This window comes from Lepisosteus platostomus, chromosome 28 (assembly GCF_059453375.1).
Source record: "Lepisosteus platostomus isolate fLepPlt1 chromosome 28, fLepPlt1.hap1, whole genome shotgun sequence".
Classification (NCBI taxonomy): domain Eukaryota; kingdom Metazoa; phylum Chordata; class Actinopteri; order Semionotiformes; family Lepisosteidae; genus Lepisosteus; species Lepisosteus platostomus.
Window position 1 is genome coordinate 1,036,018 of NC_142638.1, and position 15,220 is coordinate 1,051,237.

The window sequence follows — 15,220 nt, forward strand, 5'->3', positions numbered from 1 at the left end:
TTTTACATCCCGTTTCAATTAGCTTTTTAACTAATCATAAATGCGTATTTTTCAGGGCTATAACACTTAAAACATTGTTTTGTTTTTAACGAAGAACCCCAGGCATCTTGCCTGATAAGCGTTATAGTGACCCATATTATAATTATAATTATAATACTAATACTAATTATGCTTGGTTAAATGTCTATAGCTTTACTAAAATATTAAATTAAAAAATAAAAAGAACAATTAACTCGTTTTCCATGCAGTCATAGCCTTCGCTATTTAAGGGTAACCTGTTGAACGTCACTAGTTTATTATTGACTCTTATGGTAATATTCAACACGAATTTAAAAAGCTCCCTTTGACACAGTTCTGTGTCGACCTCTCTTGAATTCAAAAAAATGTTGTTTTCTTTTCATTTAAAGGATGCATATTGAATCTCATTTTCTAAAACGGCTACAGTACATTGCCTCCAGTGTGGAGACAGAGCTGCGCCGGTTGCGCTTCCAGGTCCCGCCCCAGCGAGGTGTGGCCACACTATAACCGCTAGGAACCCGCTGAGGCCAGCAGACAGAAACACCTGGGTCAGTGCGCCGGAACTCCGCTGAAACTTTCGAGAGACGTGAAACCCGAAGAGTCCCAGAGACCACCTTTCAGCCACTCGAGTCCCGAAGGTTTTTGTTTTCGCTCCATTGAACGCAAACATCTAAGGAGCGGCGGTGATTTGTGCGTCTCGTCGTTTTGCCAGGCTGTGAAAATGATTCGGCTTCAGCATCTTGTCTTGTGTTGGCTCGTAACCACGTCGTTGGCACAGACGGACACTACAACTGAAACGGGTAAGATCCTTACTTCTGGCTATTGATGTGTAGTTTGGAAAAAAGCGAGACAGCTGTGAAAGACCCTTTATCTGACAAATCAACCTAAAAGTACAATTTATCTGATATTCATTTATCAGTAAGTGCAGTACATAGGGCCCCCGAGCAATGATTATTCTAGCCAGCTGGGCATTATATAAGCATAACTACTGTTACCCCGATGTTGCTGTGCAGTAGATGTATTTGAAGACCATTACACTAATTCCATTTATTCCATTTGTGTTGAATGGTTTAAAAAATGTGCCGAAGGTTCTCTCCTGAATACATAACGCTCCCTTGAAGGCTGTTTTGTAAGCTCTTTTTCGGAATATTGTTGGAGTGACTCATTGCCGTTTTCATAGCAACGGCAACACTTGTCAGTGATTCACTTAATCGGAGCGAAAAAAAAAGGTTTCTCCAGCGATACATCCAGAATAGAATAGATATATATATATATCCACAACAGTTTAATACCTCGAATTCTAAAAATCGCATGTCAGGAGTTCTGGGACTGATGAGGGGGGATATATCTAACATTCGTGCTGATGGAAAGTTGCATGAACTAACAGCGCTTTGAAGTGGCAGAAAACCACCACCCAAGATAACGGGAGTTTTCCACAGAGCCGGCGGTTCAGTCCGCGACAGAGTTGTTCCCTGTTTCCTGCAATATCCAGACCAAACTAATGGGCTTAGCACTTACCGAGCCATATACCCCAGAATAGAAAGAAGGTCAAAACCTGACGCGGGTCAACCAAGTGGAAAAACGTTTCTTGAAGCGATAACGCTCCCCGAGGTCTAGGTGAGGATTTTGCAGGAGCGCGTCTTTGGATCTGATGAGAAAGTTGGATTAAGATTAATAAGCGTTCGGTTCCGGCGTAAATGTTCAAGGGCGACTTTGTTATTTTGAAATTCAAAATGTTTAACATTGCCTAGAGAACAGTCGATCCGGGTCGGTCCCAGGCGTACGCGTTGTCGCCGCAGAGCAAAACGGTGTGAATCAGGAAGCAGACGCAGGACTCGACAGGGAGTCGGGGACAGATTTCAGAGCAACTCAATCATGATTGAAAGTGCCGTAAAACAAACTTCTCCTCCCCACGCAAACAAACCGCGTTGCACTTATATTCTGTAAAACAGTTCTGTTCTGTACAAATGCTTTGCCCGTAACCGTGTAATACATCATGTCAAAAGAGCTAGTGATAACTCGATGTGTAAACTGTCAATTTGCCTCAGAAAGCTTCCGCCCTCTACCGCATGTCATCTTTCCACGAAAGCGTCTGCGTCAGGCCCTGTCTGATGCTTAGAGGGAAGCTGCAGGATACAGTAGCTTCTCAGTTTTATGTTTAGTGTTGTATGCAGGGGTCACAGGCTGCTCATTGTAATATGGCACAACTCCCTGACTGCTTACGTTTATTCATGAGTGTCGACATACCAGTCTAGTTTAGTATAGTTCATCAAATCGTGTCTACGTCTGAGCACAGAAGTACGGGCCTCCCGTGGCACAAAATGCTCACACTTTATCCAGCGTACTATTTTTGTCCCAGAGAGGTATAAACGCAGGGACTACACGTCTCAAGGTGTTGGGTGCTGTAGGGCGACGCAAGGACAACAGGTCCATTACAGCGAAGCGAAATTGCGAATAGATTAGAATATATAAGGGTCAGTGTTATCGAGGTGTAAAATACGTAATATGTATACCTTTGGTGTGTTCTCCTTGCATATCAGTATTAGTATAGTTAAATCTTTGGAGAGTATTGCGCAACGCGCCCATCAAAGAGGAGAAACATTTGTACTGTAGTTAATGATTAGTTACGCTTAACTCCTTCAGAAGGTACTTGACGAAGACTAGACGAGTTCCACAGTTTGGAATTTAGGAAGCGCAATAGCACAGTCGTGTCATTAATGGACACAAAAGGCAGGGGATGTCGCAACTTTCCGGCTCAATTTATCTTTTCATAATTGAGGTTCTATTTTAAGTTTATCACTATCTTTAGCGAAATATGTATGTCATATTTCTCACAATAACAGAAGGAATAATTAATTGATATATAGCCCAATTTTGTTTTTAATTTAATTTTATTTTCAAGTGTAGAAGACTTAACAAGAAGAATTCATTGAAATGTATTTTCATATAGTTTTTAACGAAATACTACCTGTTTCGTTAGCAGGTGACTGTTTAAAGGCTTGCGCTTAACTTTTGTTGGTAAGTCAGACCTTTTCTACAAACAAGACCTCAAGTGTCGCCCATCATACTGCCCTATTTTAAAAAAATAATTAGGCCCAGGTTGAGATAAAACTGACTCATTAAATTCAAAAGACTTCTCTAGCTGCGTCGCAAAATAGTTAAAACGTCGGTGTTAATTTCTTCCCGATTACAGCTCTTTGACAGCTGGTGCGTGGAACCAGTCCAGAGAACACATGCTAATTAATCACATCACGTCGTTTGAAGAGTCTAAGAAACGACGGAAAAAGGGCGACAGTTAATATTTGCACAGATTCTGCGAATCTAAAGGAAGCCCGAGGCTCACTTGTAAAATCTTTTCAGGAGTCACGTGAAATGTGAGCCCGGAGAAAGGAGGGTTTCGGTTCTGATACCTGGCCCCGGAGGAGCTGCTGGCTCTTGATCTGAGAAAGTCATGTCGTCACCTGAGGAGTTCAGTGTTGTCTCGGAAATGCGATATGCACTGGAATCCCGCATGCACGAATGGTCTATACCAGTGGGAAACGTCTTGTGTAAGAGGAGAAGGAGGAAATTATACAGGTAGCGGATCCTCACTCGATGGGTTCCCATCGTTAAGATTGAAAAAGGATTGTATACTAAGAGATGACGTTCTTTTGTGCGAGAAGAATTTAATCCTAATTTGCATTTTAAAAAGGCTGCACAAGAGTGCTCGCCTGATGCTTCTCATAGAAACGGCTTCTATTAAATAACACTGATAGTCCATTACGCCTACCTTTCACTGAGTCAGGCTGTCGTGGAGGAGCGAGCTAAATTATTGGAAGCTCAGGAAGAAAGTGTCCTGTTTTGTGTTTTAAACCGCCCCTTTAAGGTGTGATAGCAAACAAAAGCCAGCTCCTGGAGAGGAGATGTGATTGCTCTCACACATCTCACACATAAGAGACCATAAACACTTGGAGATCGGGCTTTCAACAGCCTTTTAGGAACAAAGGAGTTTTATTTATACAGAGTAGGGAACAAGGAAGATGGCTCCATTGGGCAGGCCAGCACTTTCTTGTGGGGGTACTGCGATGGTGGCTCAGATCAAATGATTGACCTATCGATTTAATAACAAGATAAAAGGGATGCCACAGACAAATACTGCCAACATTTGGTTGGAATGGCAGGTGCTATGGACAGCACATGCAGTTTGAACCCTTTACCACTGTTGATGGTGTTTGGCTGTAGGTTTGATTTTCTCCTGCAAGCTGGCTGATGACAAGGGTCTCTCTAGTCCTGAGCAAAGGAGGTAGCAAGCGAACTTCGTCACTGCTTCATGCTCAGTGATGAAGGAGGTGACTAGGGGCTCAAGTGGAAGTAAAAACAGATGTGATTAGGATTGGAAACAGGAGGTGCTCTTTTGGAAAAAGGCTAGTGGGATGTCTGAAACAAACTCCCCGGTTTGTTTCAATTGAAGCTGACTCCTCTGCTTTATACAGTAGCTCTTCTCTCTGCATGTTGCCTGAGTGAATTCGCTCACTGAATGTCAGCAGCTGCCTCTGAAACAGCAGAGCAGTGCTGAGCTGGCAGTCTTCTTCCACATGCAGTGGGATTACTGTGTGCCTCAGGAGGGGTAAGCTTGTTCTGTAACCGGGAAGTACATGGAGATGACCACAGATTTAATAGGATATTATAGAGTCGCCTCGGCAAACACAGGATTTTAGCAGGTGCCATCTGTTACCTGGCATTAAGTCCGCATTACAAAGGACGGCAGATAAGCAGGTCTTATTTGCTCTGCAACAGAGTGCAAGGTAATTATAATATGTACATTTTACTAAAGGCTTACTATTCACTTTTCAAAACGGCAATGCTTTTAAACACTGATCCTCAAGTACCTCTGCATCTGCTGGCTTTTACTCAAACTGAGCTCTGGATTACTCAGTCGAACCCTGAAACTAATAATGTGCTTAATTAGAGCTGGTTTAAAATTTGCTCTTAATAGTAAGTTATTTAAATTGTCCTGCCTAGTGGCTAACAGGGAGTTGGAGTTGAACTGTGATCTCAGCTGCAGTCGCTGAGAACAAGGAGCCCAAGTTTATACGAGGGCTGAAGCACAAAGAGGGTCAGTCAGTGGTTCAGGTTGACACAGAGAAATTCAGTGCCAGGCTCAGGACTTGAATTGGAGAACTCCTGGTAGCAAGACCTCTATCTCAACCACCGGCCCACGGAGCCGCTCTCTGTAACTTTTGAAGAGTTTTGACTAACATTTTCTTTTGTGTTGATAACTGGAGTGGCTAACCCTGGACTGGAAGAGTTACACTTTGGCAGCTTGGAGAATTTTATTAAGGAATGTCCAACTCTTAAGTGACTATAAGGGGACTTAATTAATAGCATATTCAGAATCCTTAACAACGCCATTTCCATGGAATTCTTCAGACACAACTGTGAAACACAAACCTGAGTGCACCAGTGGAAACTATGGGAGGGGGGTGTATTGGAGAGAAGGAGACATTTTTCAAACAAAGGGATGTGGATTTTAAAACAATTCTAGGGCCTGCTCCAGAGGTTCACTTCAGGCCCATGGAGAAAGGCAACATTAAGAAACACCAATGAAGCCTAGTCAGTAAGTGTTTCAGAGGTAGGAGGAAACATGAGCACCTGATGGAAGCCAAGTGAATGTGAGATTAACATGCAGACTCCTCACAGACAGCCGCCAAAGACCAGAATCTCACTCGGGAGCCTGTGGGGGATGTTAGACATCATGCTGCCCTTGTTGTCAAAGAAAGAATCACGAACACCCTGCGGCTCTGAAAGACCATGAATAAATGAATATACATTGATCAGAAAACTGGTATTTTAAACCCTCCGGATGGTCTCACTCAAGGACCAGGATTGATGAAAAAATATATTCTCTCTTTTACAGTACAGTAAAAGAGACTATTCGTTATGTATTCTAACGTGTTATATTGTGTTAGGCAGAAACATCTTTGGGGATATTAGGTGGCAGCATTACTCAACTGAACTCATTAGAAACAAAATGTCAAATAAAACAACTTGCAAACCAGACTTTGTTTTTTATGTAGAATACATCAAATTATGCCTTCAGTCTTTATGATTGATTCTAATTCTGATGTATTTCTGAAATAAAATACCACAAACATGCACTCCATAAAGCAAACATGTAAAAGTAAGGAGCCATTTAGACGAAAGGAGAGTCTAACGCCTAAATCAAGCCAAGGGTTGTGGATCACTGATCCTGTCTGTCAGTCCTGAAGGCTGGGCAGTCTGGTTCCTGTTCATCAGCACCTGTCTTGAATGGCATCCAGACCTCCTGATAGGAATAACCTTGCCTCCTGGATCCTGCGGAGACTTAACAGACCTGAGCGCCGCATTGTTGCACCCTTATCTGTCATGTGGGCAGTACAAACAGCCACAGGAGGCCATTGCTTCCAGGGGCCCTCTTTTAGACAGCCAGGGTGCCCTCCAGCAGAGTGTTTCAGCCACTGTCCTTGGTGGGGCTCCTTGCTTCAAGCATGAAATGGGGAATCCCCCTTTTTCCTTATGGAACAGCTGCAGAACATGGTGTACGGTCTGCAGCTGCACCTGCTGGCCTGACAAACATGTCCCTGGAAAGGGGATGCATTTTGTAAACATCAGTATTAAGAGACTTTGAAAAACACAATTTTTGGTTTCGATGATTTCATTAGATAAAGTTAATTGAGGAAAAATAAAAAACAGGAACTTGGTTTAATGCTTCTGGTTCACAGGGAACTTTCAATAAAACACAATAACAGAAGTACCTTTTTATTTATGACACAAAAGATATTCACTAACATGGTGTTTGTGTCACCACTTAGGATATATGTTAGAATCATGGTAGGCTACTACTACTATGTAGGTGATGAAGGAAGTTAATGTCTTTAAGCCTGGTTGGAGAGAGACATCAGCTGGTTATCTTTGATGTTTGACTGTAAAAATATAGCCTCCAGCCATTCCTAGAAACAAAGGAAATGGAACTTCTGCTTAATGACATCCTGTAACAGTATCTCTAACTACTGCCAAAATTAACATCAGGGTGGACATGCAGAGAGTGCACCACAGCCCGGCCTGGATGAGGGGCTATCTGGGGGGGTGAGTGATTCCTGAGGCCAATTCCTGGACTGGCCTCTCCCCGGAAACTGAAATCTCCATGACTCTGCCTGCCCCGAGTTAAAAACACACCGCTGGGACCAGGAAGGGAGAAGGAGAAACCACTGAAGTATGTGAGGCGGGCACACAGTAACAAGTTCTGCCTGAGCCCATGCCCACTTTGAGATGGCACTGATTAGTTTCCACAATACCCCATTTTAAAAGCCAGAAGTAAATCTACTGATGGCTGTTCTGCTTTAACAGTTTCAGGTGGCTGAAATGCCTCTTGTCTGATGGTTCATGTGATTGATTCATGTTCCTCTGAGGTGGAGAACAATGCACTTTTACGTGGGACTGAAAATGTCACCTACAGTTTCTGTTACTGTAGTAGGTTTTACAGCAAAGCCCACAGCCAAAAAAAACAAAAACTAGAAAAGAAGATAAATGTAATTTTACAAATACAGATGCAAGGTCAAAGCACTTAACCTATTAGCAGTAGGCGTGAGTGGGTTTATTTTGTACTTATGATAAGAGTAATGTTTAACCCCGCCGTGAGTTTAAAGGACTGTATTTTCAGTCTTTCCTAGCCTCACCTTGAGTTGTCCTAATGACTACACATTGAAGTCTTTTTTCTATAAGCTGTTTTTCTAAAACTATTGATCTATTGCAACACTTTAGTGTTGGTGACAACTGGCCCTGGTTGGGTTCTAATGGAACCACTATAACGTTGATTTGCTGTCTGGACACTGGTCACGAAAGACCTAAGTTCTCCCAGCAAACAACTTTGGAAAACAACTTCTCGAAGGCAATTGTCAAGAAGATTAAGGACGAAGAAGTATACAGATGCACATTCTGTTAAAAACTAAAATGAAGAAATTCTTGTGCCAGAAAATCCGGAGTATTCGGGGTATGGAACAGTGGAGAGATTGCTCATTGTTTCCAAAGAGCAATAACAACCAGAGGGGGACTTGTAAGCTCAGAGAATAAGCCTTTATCTTCCTTGATGAACAGAAGGATCTTGATCTTTGTGAATAAAACATAGGTATTTTAATGTAGAAGTGTTAACCGTTAACAAGGGAATTGATTTCAAGGTGTTGAGGTCTTGTCTGCAATACCCTTAGGCCACATCCCCAGAGTGGTCAATATAATCTGATTTATCCACATGGTAGTTTTTTATCGTTTCCCACCAATACAGCTAATACTTACAGACACACCTGTGACTACCAGTGCAATTTTAAAAAGCTTCTAATAAACCTTTACATGCTTGCCATAATAGTCCACTGAATGTTTCAGAGCAACCCAACATCTCTTTGTGTAATGAACCATTAATGTATTATTTACTTAGCCTTGACACAAAGTTTACTTGGACTAACAGTCTTACTGCTAAGAAAAAAGCCAGGTAATTTAACTGCAGGTGTTTAAGTAACTAGCCCTAATCCCATGCCTGTTGCAATGGAACACTTTTTGCTGCCTTTCACCCTACCTGAGCTCCACTGTGAATTGGTGATTTAATTGCTCTGCTTGTTTCTTCAGTCAGTGCTGAGTGTTCAAAGTTCCCAACAGCTTCAGCTATGCAGAGTCGCACTCTGGTTTGCCTGCTTTATGAGGTGACCAGTTGATGAAGAGACACTGGTGGGTTCACCCCAGTACCAGACATGCCCTCCTCACATTTTTATCTAACTTGGCTGTAGCAAAAACCACAAGACTTAAGAGTTTCTCCTGGGCTAGAGGTGGAAGCCACTGGCCCACTGTGTGACCTATTGTGAACCAGGCAGAGGGCCTACACTGTGCAGAGATGACCTGAGTTCTAGATAAGCTGTATTACAACACTTACAGTTGTGACTGACAGTGGTGTGTTTGACTCTCTAGTTGTGGTCCACAGATGTCTGGTTGATTGGTTCTGTGTAAAGGAGTGTAGACTTGACCTAGGAAATAGGAAATTCAGCCTGGAACAGCAGTGCATTGGCAGAAGCAGGGAATTACTAGAGCTGATCCTATCTGATTTGCACATATGACATTTTTAGATATGGTCTAAATTTAGTATCTTATATGATTAATTGCAGATCAAACAATAGAAATATTGGAAACTGAGCATGACTCAAACTGTTCAGTCCTCTTAATCTGTTTTTATGTCTTACCTAGCCTGTTTTTATTATTTTTTTCCCTAAAAAGTAGCTGTATATTTTAAATGCAAATTGGTGTCCTGTCCTGGGTATATTTTGCCTTGCGCTTGTTGCTTTCTGGCATAGGCATCCACTCCCCTGTGACCCTGTGTTGGATAAAGAGGTTAGAAAATGAATGGATGTTGTCAGTTTGTGTACTTCTGGAGTGTGAGTCATGTTGATACTGAACACCCAGACAAGTTGAAGAACTATATACAAGCATTCATTTTTACAGTCACGTATAATATTTGCACAACAATATACTGCATGTTGTATGTTGCAGAAGGTCTTTCTATGTGAGTCAGCTGTACTGATAAAGCCGGTATACTGGAACGTTTCTGTAGCTTGACTACATGCATTAGAGCACATCTGAAAAAAGCTTCATCAGAAGAAATGCTTTGTGTTGTTGCTCTACCCTTCAGTGCGGAATTAACCTTCGCTTGTTCCTCTGCAGCCCTGACACTCTGACTGTTCCTCTCTCGACTCAGCTCACCTGCTTTATTTAACACTGATTAGTCAGCCAAATTTGAAAGGATATGCCTGTCTTATTTTTTTTTATAAAGCAAACTAAAACGAGTGTTATGTTAAAAGTGAAACCTAAAATAAGAAAGAACACTAAACCCCACTTTTTACTTTTGAAACGGTTCAGGTATCGAGCACAATTTGGCAAAGCCCAGACCCTTTGGCTACTTAATTGTAGATATCTTGTCCTTTACAGTACTGGAATGTTAACCTGTGAACAGGCCAGTCTCTGTGTCAGTAGTTTAGTCAGACTATGGAGGTGCCTGAAGTGTGACAAAGTATTTGAGGAATGCGCTCTAATCCTTCTGTGTAGCCAGGGAGGTTTCCTTGGTAACGCATGAACCTGGCTCAGGCCTTTGGTGAATTTGTAACTCCTCAATTAAAATCTCTTCAAGGTCCCTTTCTCCCTGCAACAGGCAATCTGGACATGTTTACTTCAGGTTTTATGGGGGGGGGGGGGGGGGGGGATGTGGTAAAAATTTGTAACTGAGTTCAGGAATGCAGTTGCTTTGTTTTTAAAAAATAAACTGAACTTTGCTTGCAGTTCTGTTTTAGTAAAATCAAGCAGGTCACATTTCAGTTGTGCTTCTTCAGTGTTACTTTCCAGTCAGATGACTCGTTTTGTGTATAAGTTACAGATTGTAACATGGATGCCTATTTTATTTTCCCAGAAGCCCAGATGACGAGAAATATTACCGGTTTATTACTACGTGCCATCTTCCATGTACTTGGGTGAACGATGGTTTGACTGTGATTAACAGTAAATATCCAATTGCTTATTAAAATAAGCACTTTGCAATGTTCTGGTTGAGGTTTTTTTTTTAAGTTTCCAAATCTTTTATTTCTGCTTAGGTCTAAAGATGAACAAGGTGTAAACCGTTTGGCCTTTGCGATGCAGAAGTTATGGATTCTCATTTTCATGTGGATTGTTTTGACAGTGTAGGAACTGTATAACTTCCTCTGATCCATGCTGTGGTTTGCAGCTGATCTTTATTCTGATGGGCACGAGGGCATGGCCAGCAGTGCCAATCTTGTTTACTCAGGCAAACCCGACACCTTATGCAAAAGTGCTTTTATCTCCATTGCTTGGTTGCCTGCAGACCTCAGTGACCTCAGGAGAAAAACTCCATTCAATCTGCTGATGCCCCAGAGGGTAAGATGGGGAGGGTGAGTTACTGTAGCACTATGAGTGCTTTCTTAGTCACTGACAGGACGGTCGTATTAAAAGCTCTTGGTGGACTGCAGTCACTGTTGAGTCAGTCTGATCCACAGTGTCAAAGGGCAGTGCAGGAAGCATGCAAGAAAGGTAACATAAAAAGCCTTTGTGTTTAGACTATGTGTGTGCCGAAAGGTTACAGGTGCATCACAGGTTATTAAACCTTGGTTTAAAACTGAGAGGCACAATACACTTGCTTGTTTTATTTTGTAAAAAACAAAATCTCCACCCTGAAACATGACTAAATACAATGGCACATCATTGTTGTCCCTAGTACTGTGCAAACTATAAACAAAACATACACTTCAAACTTACAAGAAACATTTACTCTTTCTTCATTACCTCAATACACTGTTGTTTCTCTTTCCAGCTGCCACATAGAATATGCTTCTCAAAGAAGATATGGAGATCGTCTCTTATTCTTTTTGAATGATGCCTCTTCTGAGCCTGTTAAACACTCTGTGCAGTGGGGACAGTCATCCTGTGAACCCATGGTATAACCTCCAGTCCTGGAGGTTTCACTCCACATCCACTCTAACTGACCCACAGTAATTGAGCTAAGCATTAGTTTAACCTGCCCAGTTCAACACCTTTTCAGAGGTTTTCAGCTGTTGCTGATTTAGAGAGACCTGGGAAACCTGTTGGGTTCTGCCATTGGACATTGGAGCTCTGCAGCTATGCTGTGAACAATCTAGGCAAGATAATACATATTTTTTCTACTGTCTGCAGATGTAAAGGTTTAATCGTTGAAAATAATAGAAAAAATAGACAATGTTTTGGCTGTAGAGCCTTCTTCAGGTGTGTCATGTATAATATATGTAATAGGAAGAGTCTACCTAAGCTTTTGTGGCTCTTTCAATGTATATGTATACATTTACATATTCATTTCTTCTTGTTGTTTTCAATTAATGGCCTCCACATCCTTTGCTTGAAAGAGGTTCCCTTTAATTTCATGGTTTTAATGAGCCTGCATAGACTCATTACAGTTTTATTTAACAAGCTCAGAATCAGCTTTACGAGAGCTGCAGCTTAATTTAAAACTGCCATGAGATTGCAAAAGAGAAATTTTAATTTACAGTTCTTTACAGGTGTTCTGCGAGAGTGGTTTTTGTTCCTTTGGTGGAACTGTAAATAGCCTGTTGCTAGGGAAAGTTCTATGATAACGTACAATTCTGATGGAGCAGATAGGTTTGATTTATACATTTTCAAGCAAACAAAAGTAGGATTGAGTCATTTTTTAAAAGGCACAAGAAATGTCACAATTCCTGGATCGCATATATTTTAATTAGCAAAGCCGTTGCAGAAATCAGGTTTAATGTATTTCTTTGTTTTCTTAAACGTTGGTGATGGAGTTATACATTTGTTTCAATATGTTTACAATGATGTTTGGAATCAGTCACTCAGGAGTATGAAACAAGCTTGCCAGTCATATTATTTCAATCCTTGGATCAGTAATCTTACTGGGAAACAAATGAGCTAGATAGGCCACATAGCTTTCTCTCATTTGTACCTTTTCTTGTTCTGTTATTATAGGTTATTTTATGCTACATAATAAACAAGGCAAAGTTCTTATTTTTCAATACCATAGTGAAGAGCTTGTAAGATTGGAATGTCAATATTGTGTGCAAGGAGTCCTGCACGTGTGTTTCTAGAAAAAAGCTAAATGTACAAATTCACAATCAAGAAAAATAACTGAGAGCAGATGCAGGTTTTGGTGAATTTAGAAATGTGTTTTTAACCAATCGCTCTGAGACAAACTTGCATAAAAACATGGGAGATCTCCTTGCATTGTAAGGAACAAACCCTGACATTGTGGCAATAAAAAGTGAAACCAGCTCATTTTTATTGGCGATGGAGTGCTGAAAATCACAATTTTGGAAAACATCTGGCCTTCAGTGTGTCCCTAGGTATGTCAAGTGCCTCTCGATGAAAGGACCGAGGGACTCAGAGGTCAGAGCCCCTGGATGTACTGCTTCTCCTGGAATGCAGACGAGGCTCCGCAACACTGAACTGAGACTGCCGAAACCACACGATGAACGTGGTAGTTTGACATTGAGAGTGGATGAATCTCAGACTTGTTTGTGTGGCTGAATCAGCTTCGGCTTTGTTTGTTTCAGGAAAGGGGAAGATGGGAATTCCCGACGGTTCTCCTCAATGGGGCTCATGTGATGGGGTGTGTCCTGTGAGTGGGCAGCTTTTTTCCAGGGAGGGGGTCTGAGTGGGGATGGGGGGGGGGGGGGATCTTCTCAAAGGTGCTTGAGTGTTAACCCTGAGGGCTAAAACCTGGAGCAAGAGAAACACAGACCCTTCTCTCTGCTCACAGACCTCAGCTGATCAAAGCTTGTGGTTAATGATCACCAGAGGGGATCCTGTACTTCTTTAACCGCCAACCTATTAGCAGAGGTCAATAGATAATAAAGGAGGGAGGGTATTCCTTATTTCAATCTTATTTTATTTAGGTGATTTGAATGTTATTATAGTCAGACTCTATATATTAGACATGGGATAATATTTTGTTTTGCAACAGTATTAATATTATATTATCAACCATTTCAGACTATTGTTAAAATAAATAGAACTTAATGTTTGTAGCTTTTTCAAAGCTAATACAATTATTTTTGGATATGGATGCCCACAAGCCCAAGGCTGAGATTGGTGAGACTTTCACTGTGTCAGAAGATGATGACTCCTATGTCAACAACCACTGCCCCAGTGAAACTGGTCATTATTTGTGCAAAGGACTGGATGAACCAGCTATTGGGGACCTCAGGCATATGGACTCAAACCCACAACCCTCTGGTGTGAAGTGCAGAGCCCTAAGTGTAACTGTACACTACTTTCTTCAGTAAAATAATTTGAGGAAACTTGAAATCAAAATCTAATACTGTTTTCTTAAAGATATTGAGTGTTCAGGGGGGGAAAACAGGAAGCACTAGTTTACTCAGAGGGTGGTGGGTGATATGAACAAGTTACCCAAACATATTACAGAAGGGGAATTCATTGGTGTCTTTAAATGTGTAATACCTACAGAGCTCCTTCATTACTCCAGGAGATGGATTGTTCTCTTTAGAATGTGAAAGTTTTTGTTTAAAATTTTTTTCCTCCAGTAGTGTCTGTTACTATTTTTATATGATGTTATTTTCAGAGAGGTGATTTGGTCTCGTGCAGATGGTGACCTACTGACCCAACCATTTTCACCTGATATTTCTCTTGTCCATGCTGGAACTGCTGGGCTTTTCCTCTTGAAAAAGGAAATATTCCACATCATTATCACGGTTGGCTGTTTTAGTTTTCTGGGGCTGGAATATTTTGCTGTTTCACCGGAGGACCTGTGGTCTGATGAAGGATTTACGACAGGGTAGCAGAATTGTTTTCCATATGTATGGAAAATAGCATTGAGCCTTTAAAAAGATAAAAAGTGAATCATTTTCCACTTTGTAATGCAAAATATCAATGACGATGCAATTTAATTTTATATTGCAGCATCCCACATTAAGGATTCAGAGTTTAAAGCTTTTTGCAGCATTGCAAAATTAAAGTAGCAGACCTAATTATCTGTGCTCCCTTATCTCTATCAGTGTTTTTCACTGATAAACTTATTTGACAGTGATTCCTTTCCTTGGTACATCGAATTCCCCTAGCAACTGGTAATGAAAGTGTATCTCACATGAGGAGAACAAAGGCCCAAACCTGATGAAACTATATAGACTGGATACACAATGCTTATACTCACTTAACTTTATTGTCCCAGATGGGAAATTTGCTTTGCAGGCTGCTAAAACATGTAGCACATTACATAATACTTTTATTTATTATTTATTTCTGTATGTCTGTAGAAGCTCATTGAATTCTATTCACATTACATGGGTTCAGTTGGTTAATTCAGTGGTTAATAGACTCTTGCTAGGATTTCACTTTAAACATTTACTGTAATATATAACATTAGGAAAACTGGGGGTGAAAGTTTCCCAATGGAAATATGTGATAAAGGTGTGATAAAGTTGGTTTTGGGTGAGCAGATACCTTCTGCCTTTCATTCAGCTGGTTCAAAAGGGAAACACTTTCCTGTGTGAAAGAAATGTATAGTAACAGCGAATTGCCCATAAATCCTGCAGATTTTAGTTTTTAAGCCAAAGTCAAACACATAAATGGTTTCAAAACATGTGTTATTTCTGCTGTCTGTACTCAGGGGGTACTTTTA

The 15,220-nt window shown here is 41.1% G+C and overlaps 1 protein-coding gene across 2 annotated transcripts in view; it reads left to right on the top strand.

The window, feature by feature from the left end:
- The first annotated feature begins 518 nt into the window (after nt 1–518).
- LOC148638526 (uncharacterized) overlaps nt 519–15,220 on the top strand; it is a 39,687-nt gene continuing 24,985 nt past the window's right edge. Inside the window, exon 1 of one of the 2 annotated variants that reach the window (XM_088622625.1) lies at nt 519–818. In XM_088622625.1, the coding sequence (XP_088478751.1) occupies nt 740–818 (79 nt within the window). In that variant the 5' untranslated portion in view covers nt 519–739. The remainder of the gene's footprint in view (nt 819–15,220) is intronic. The other variant, XM_088622624.1, reaches the window with a different exon arrangement.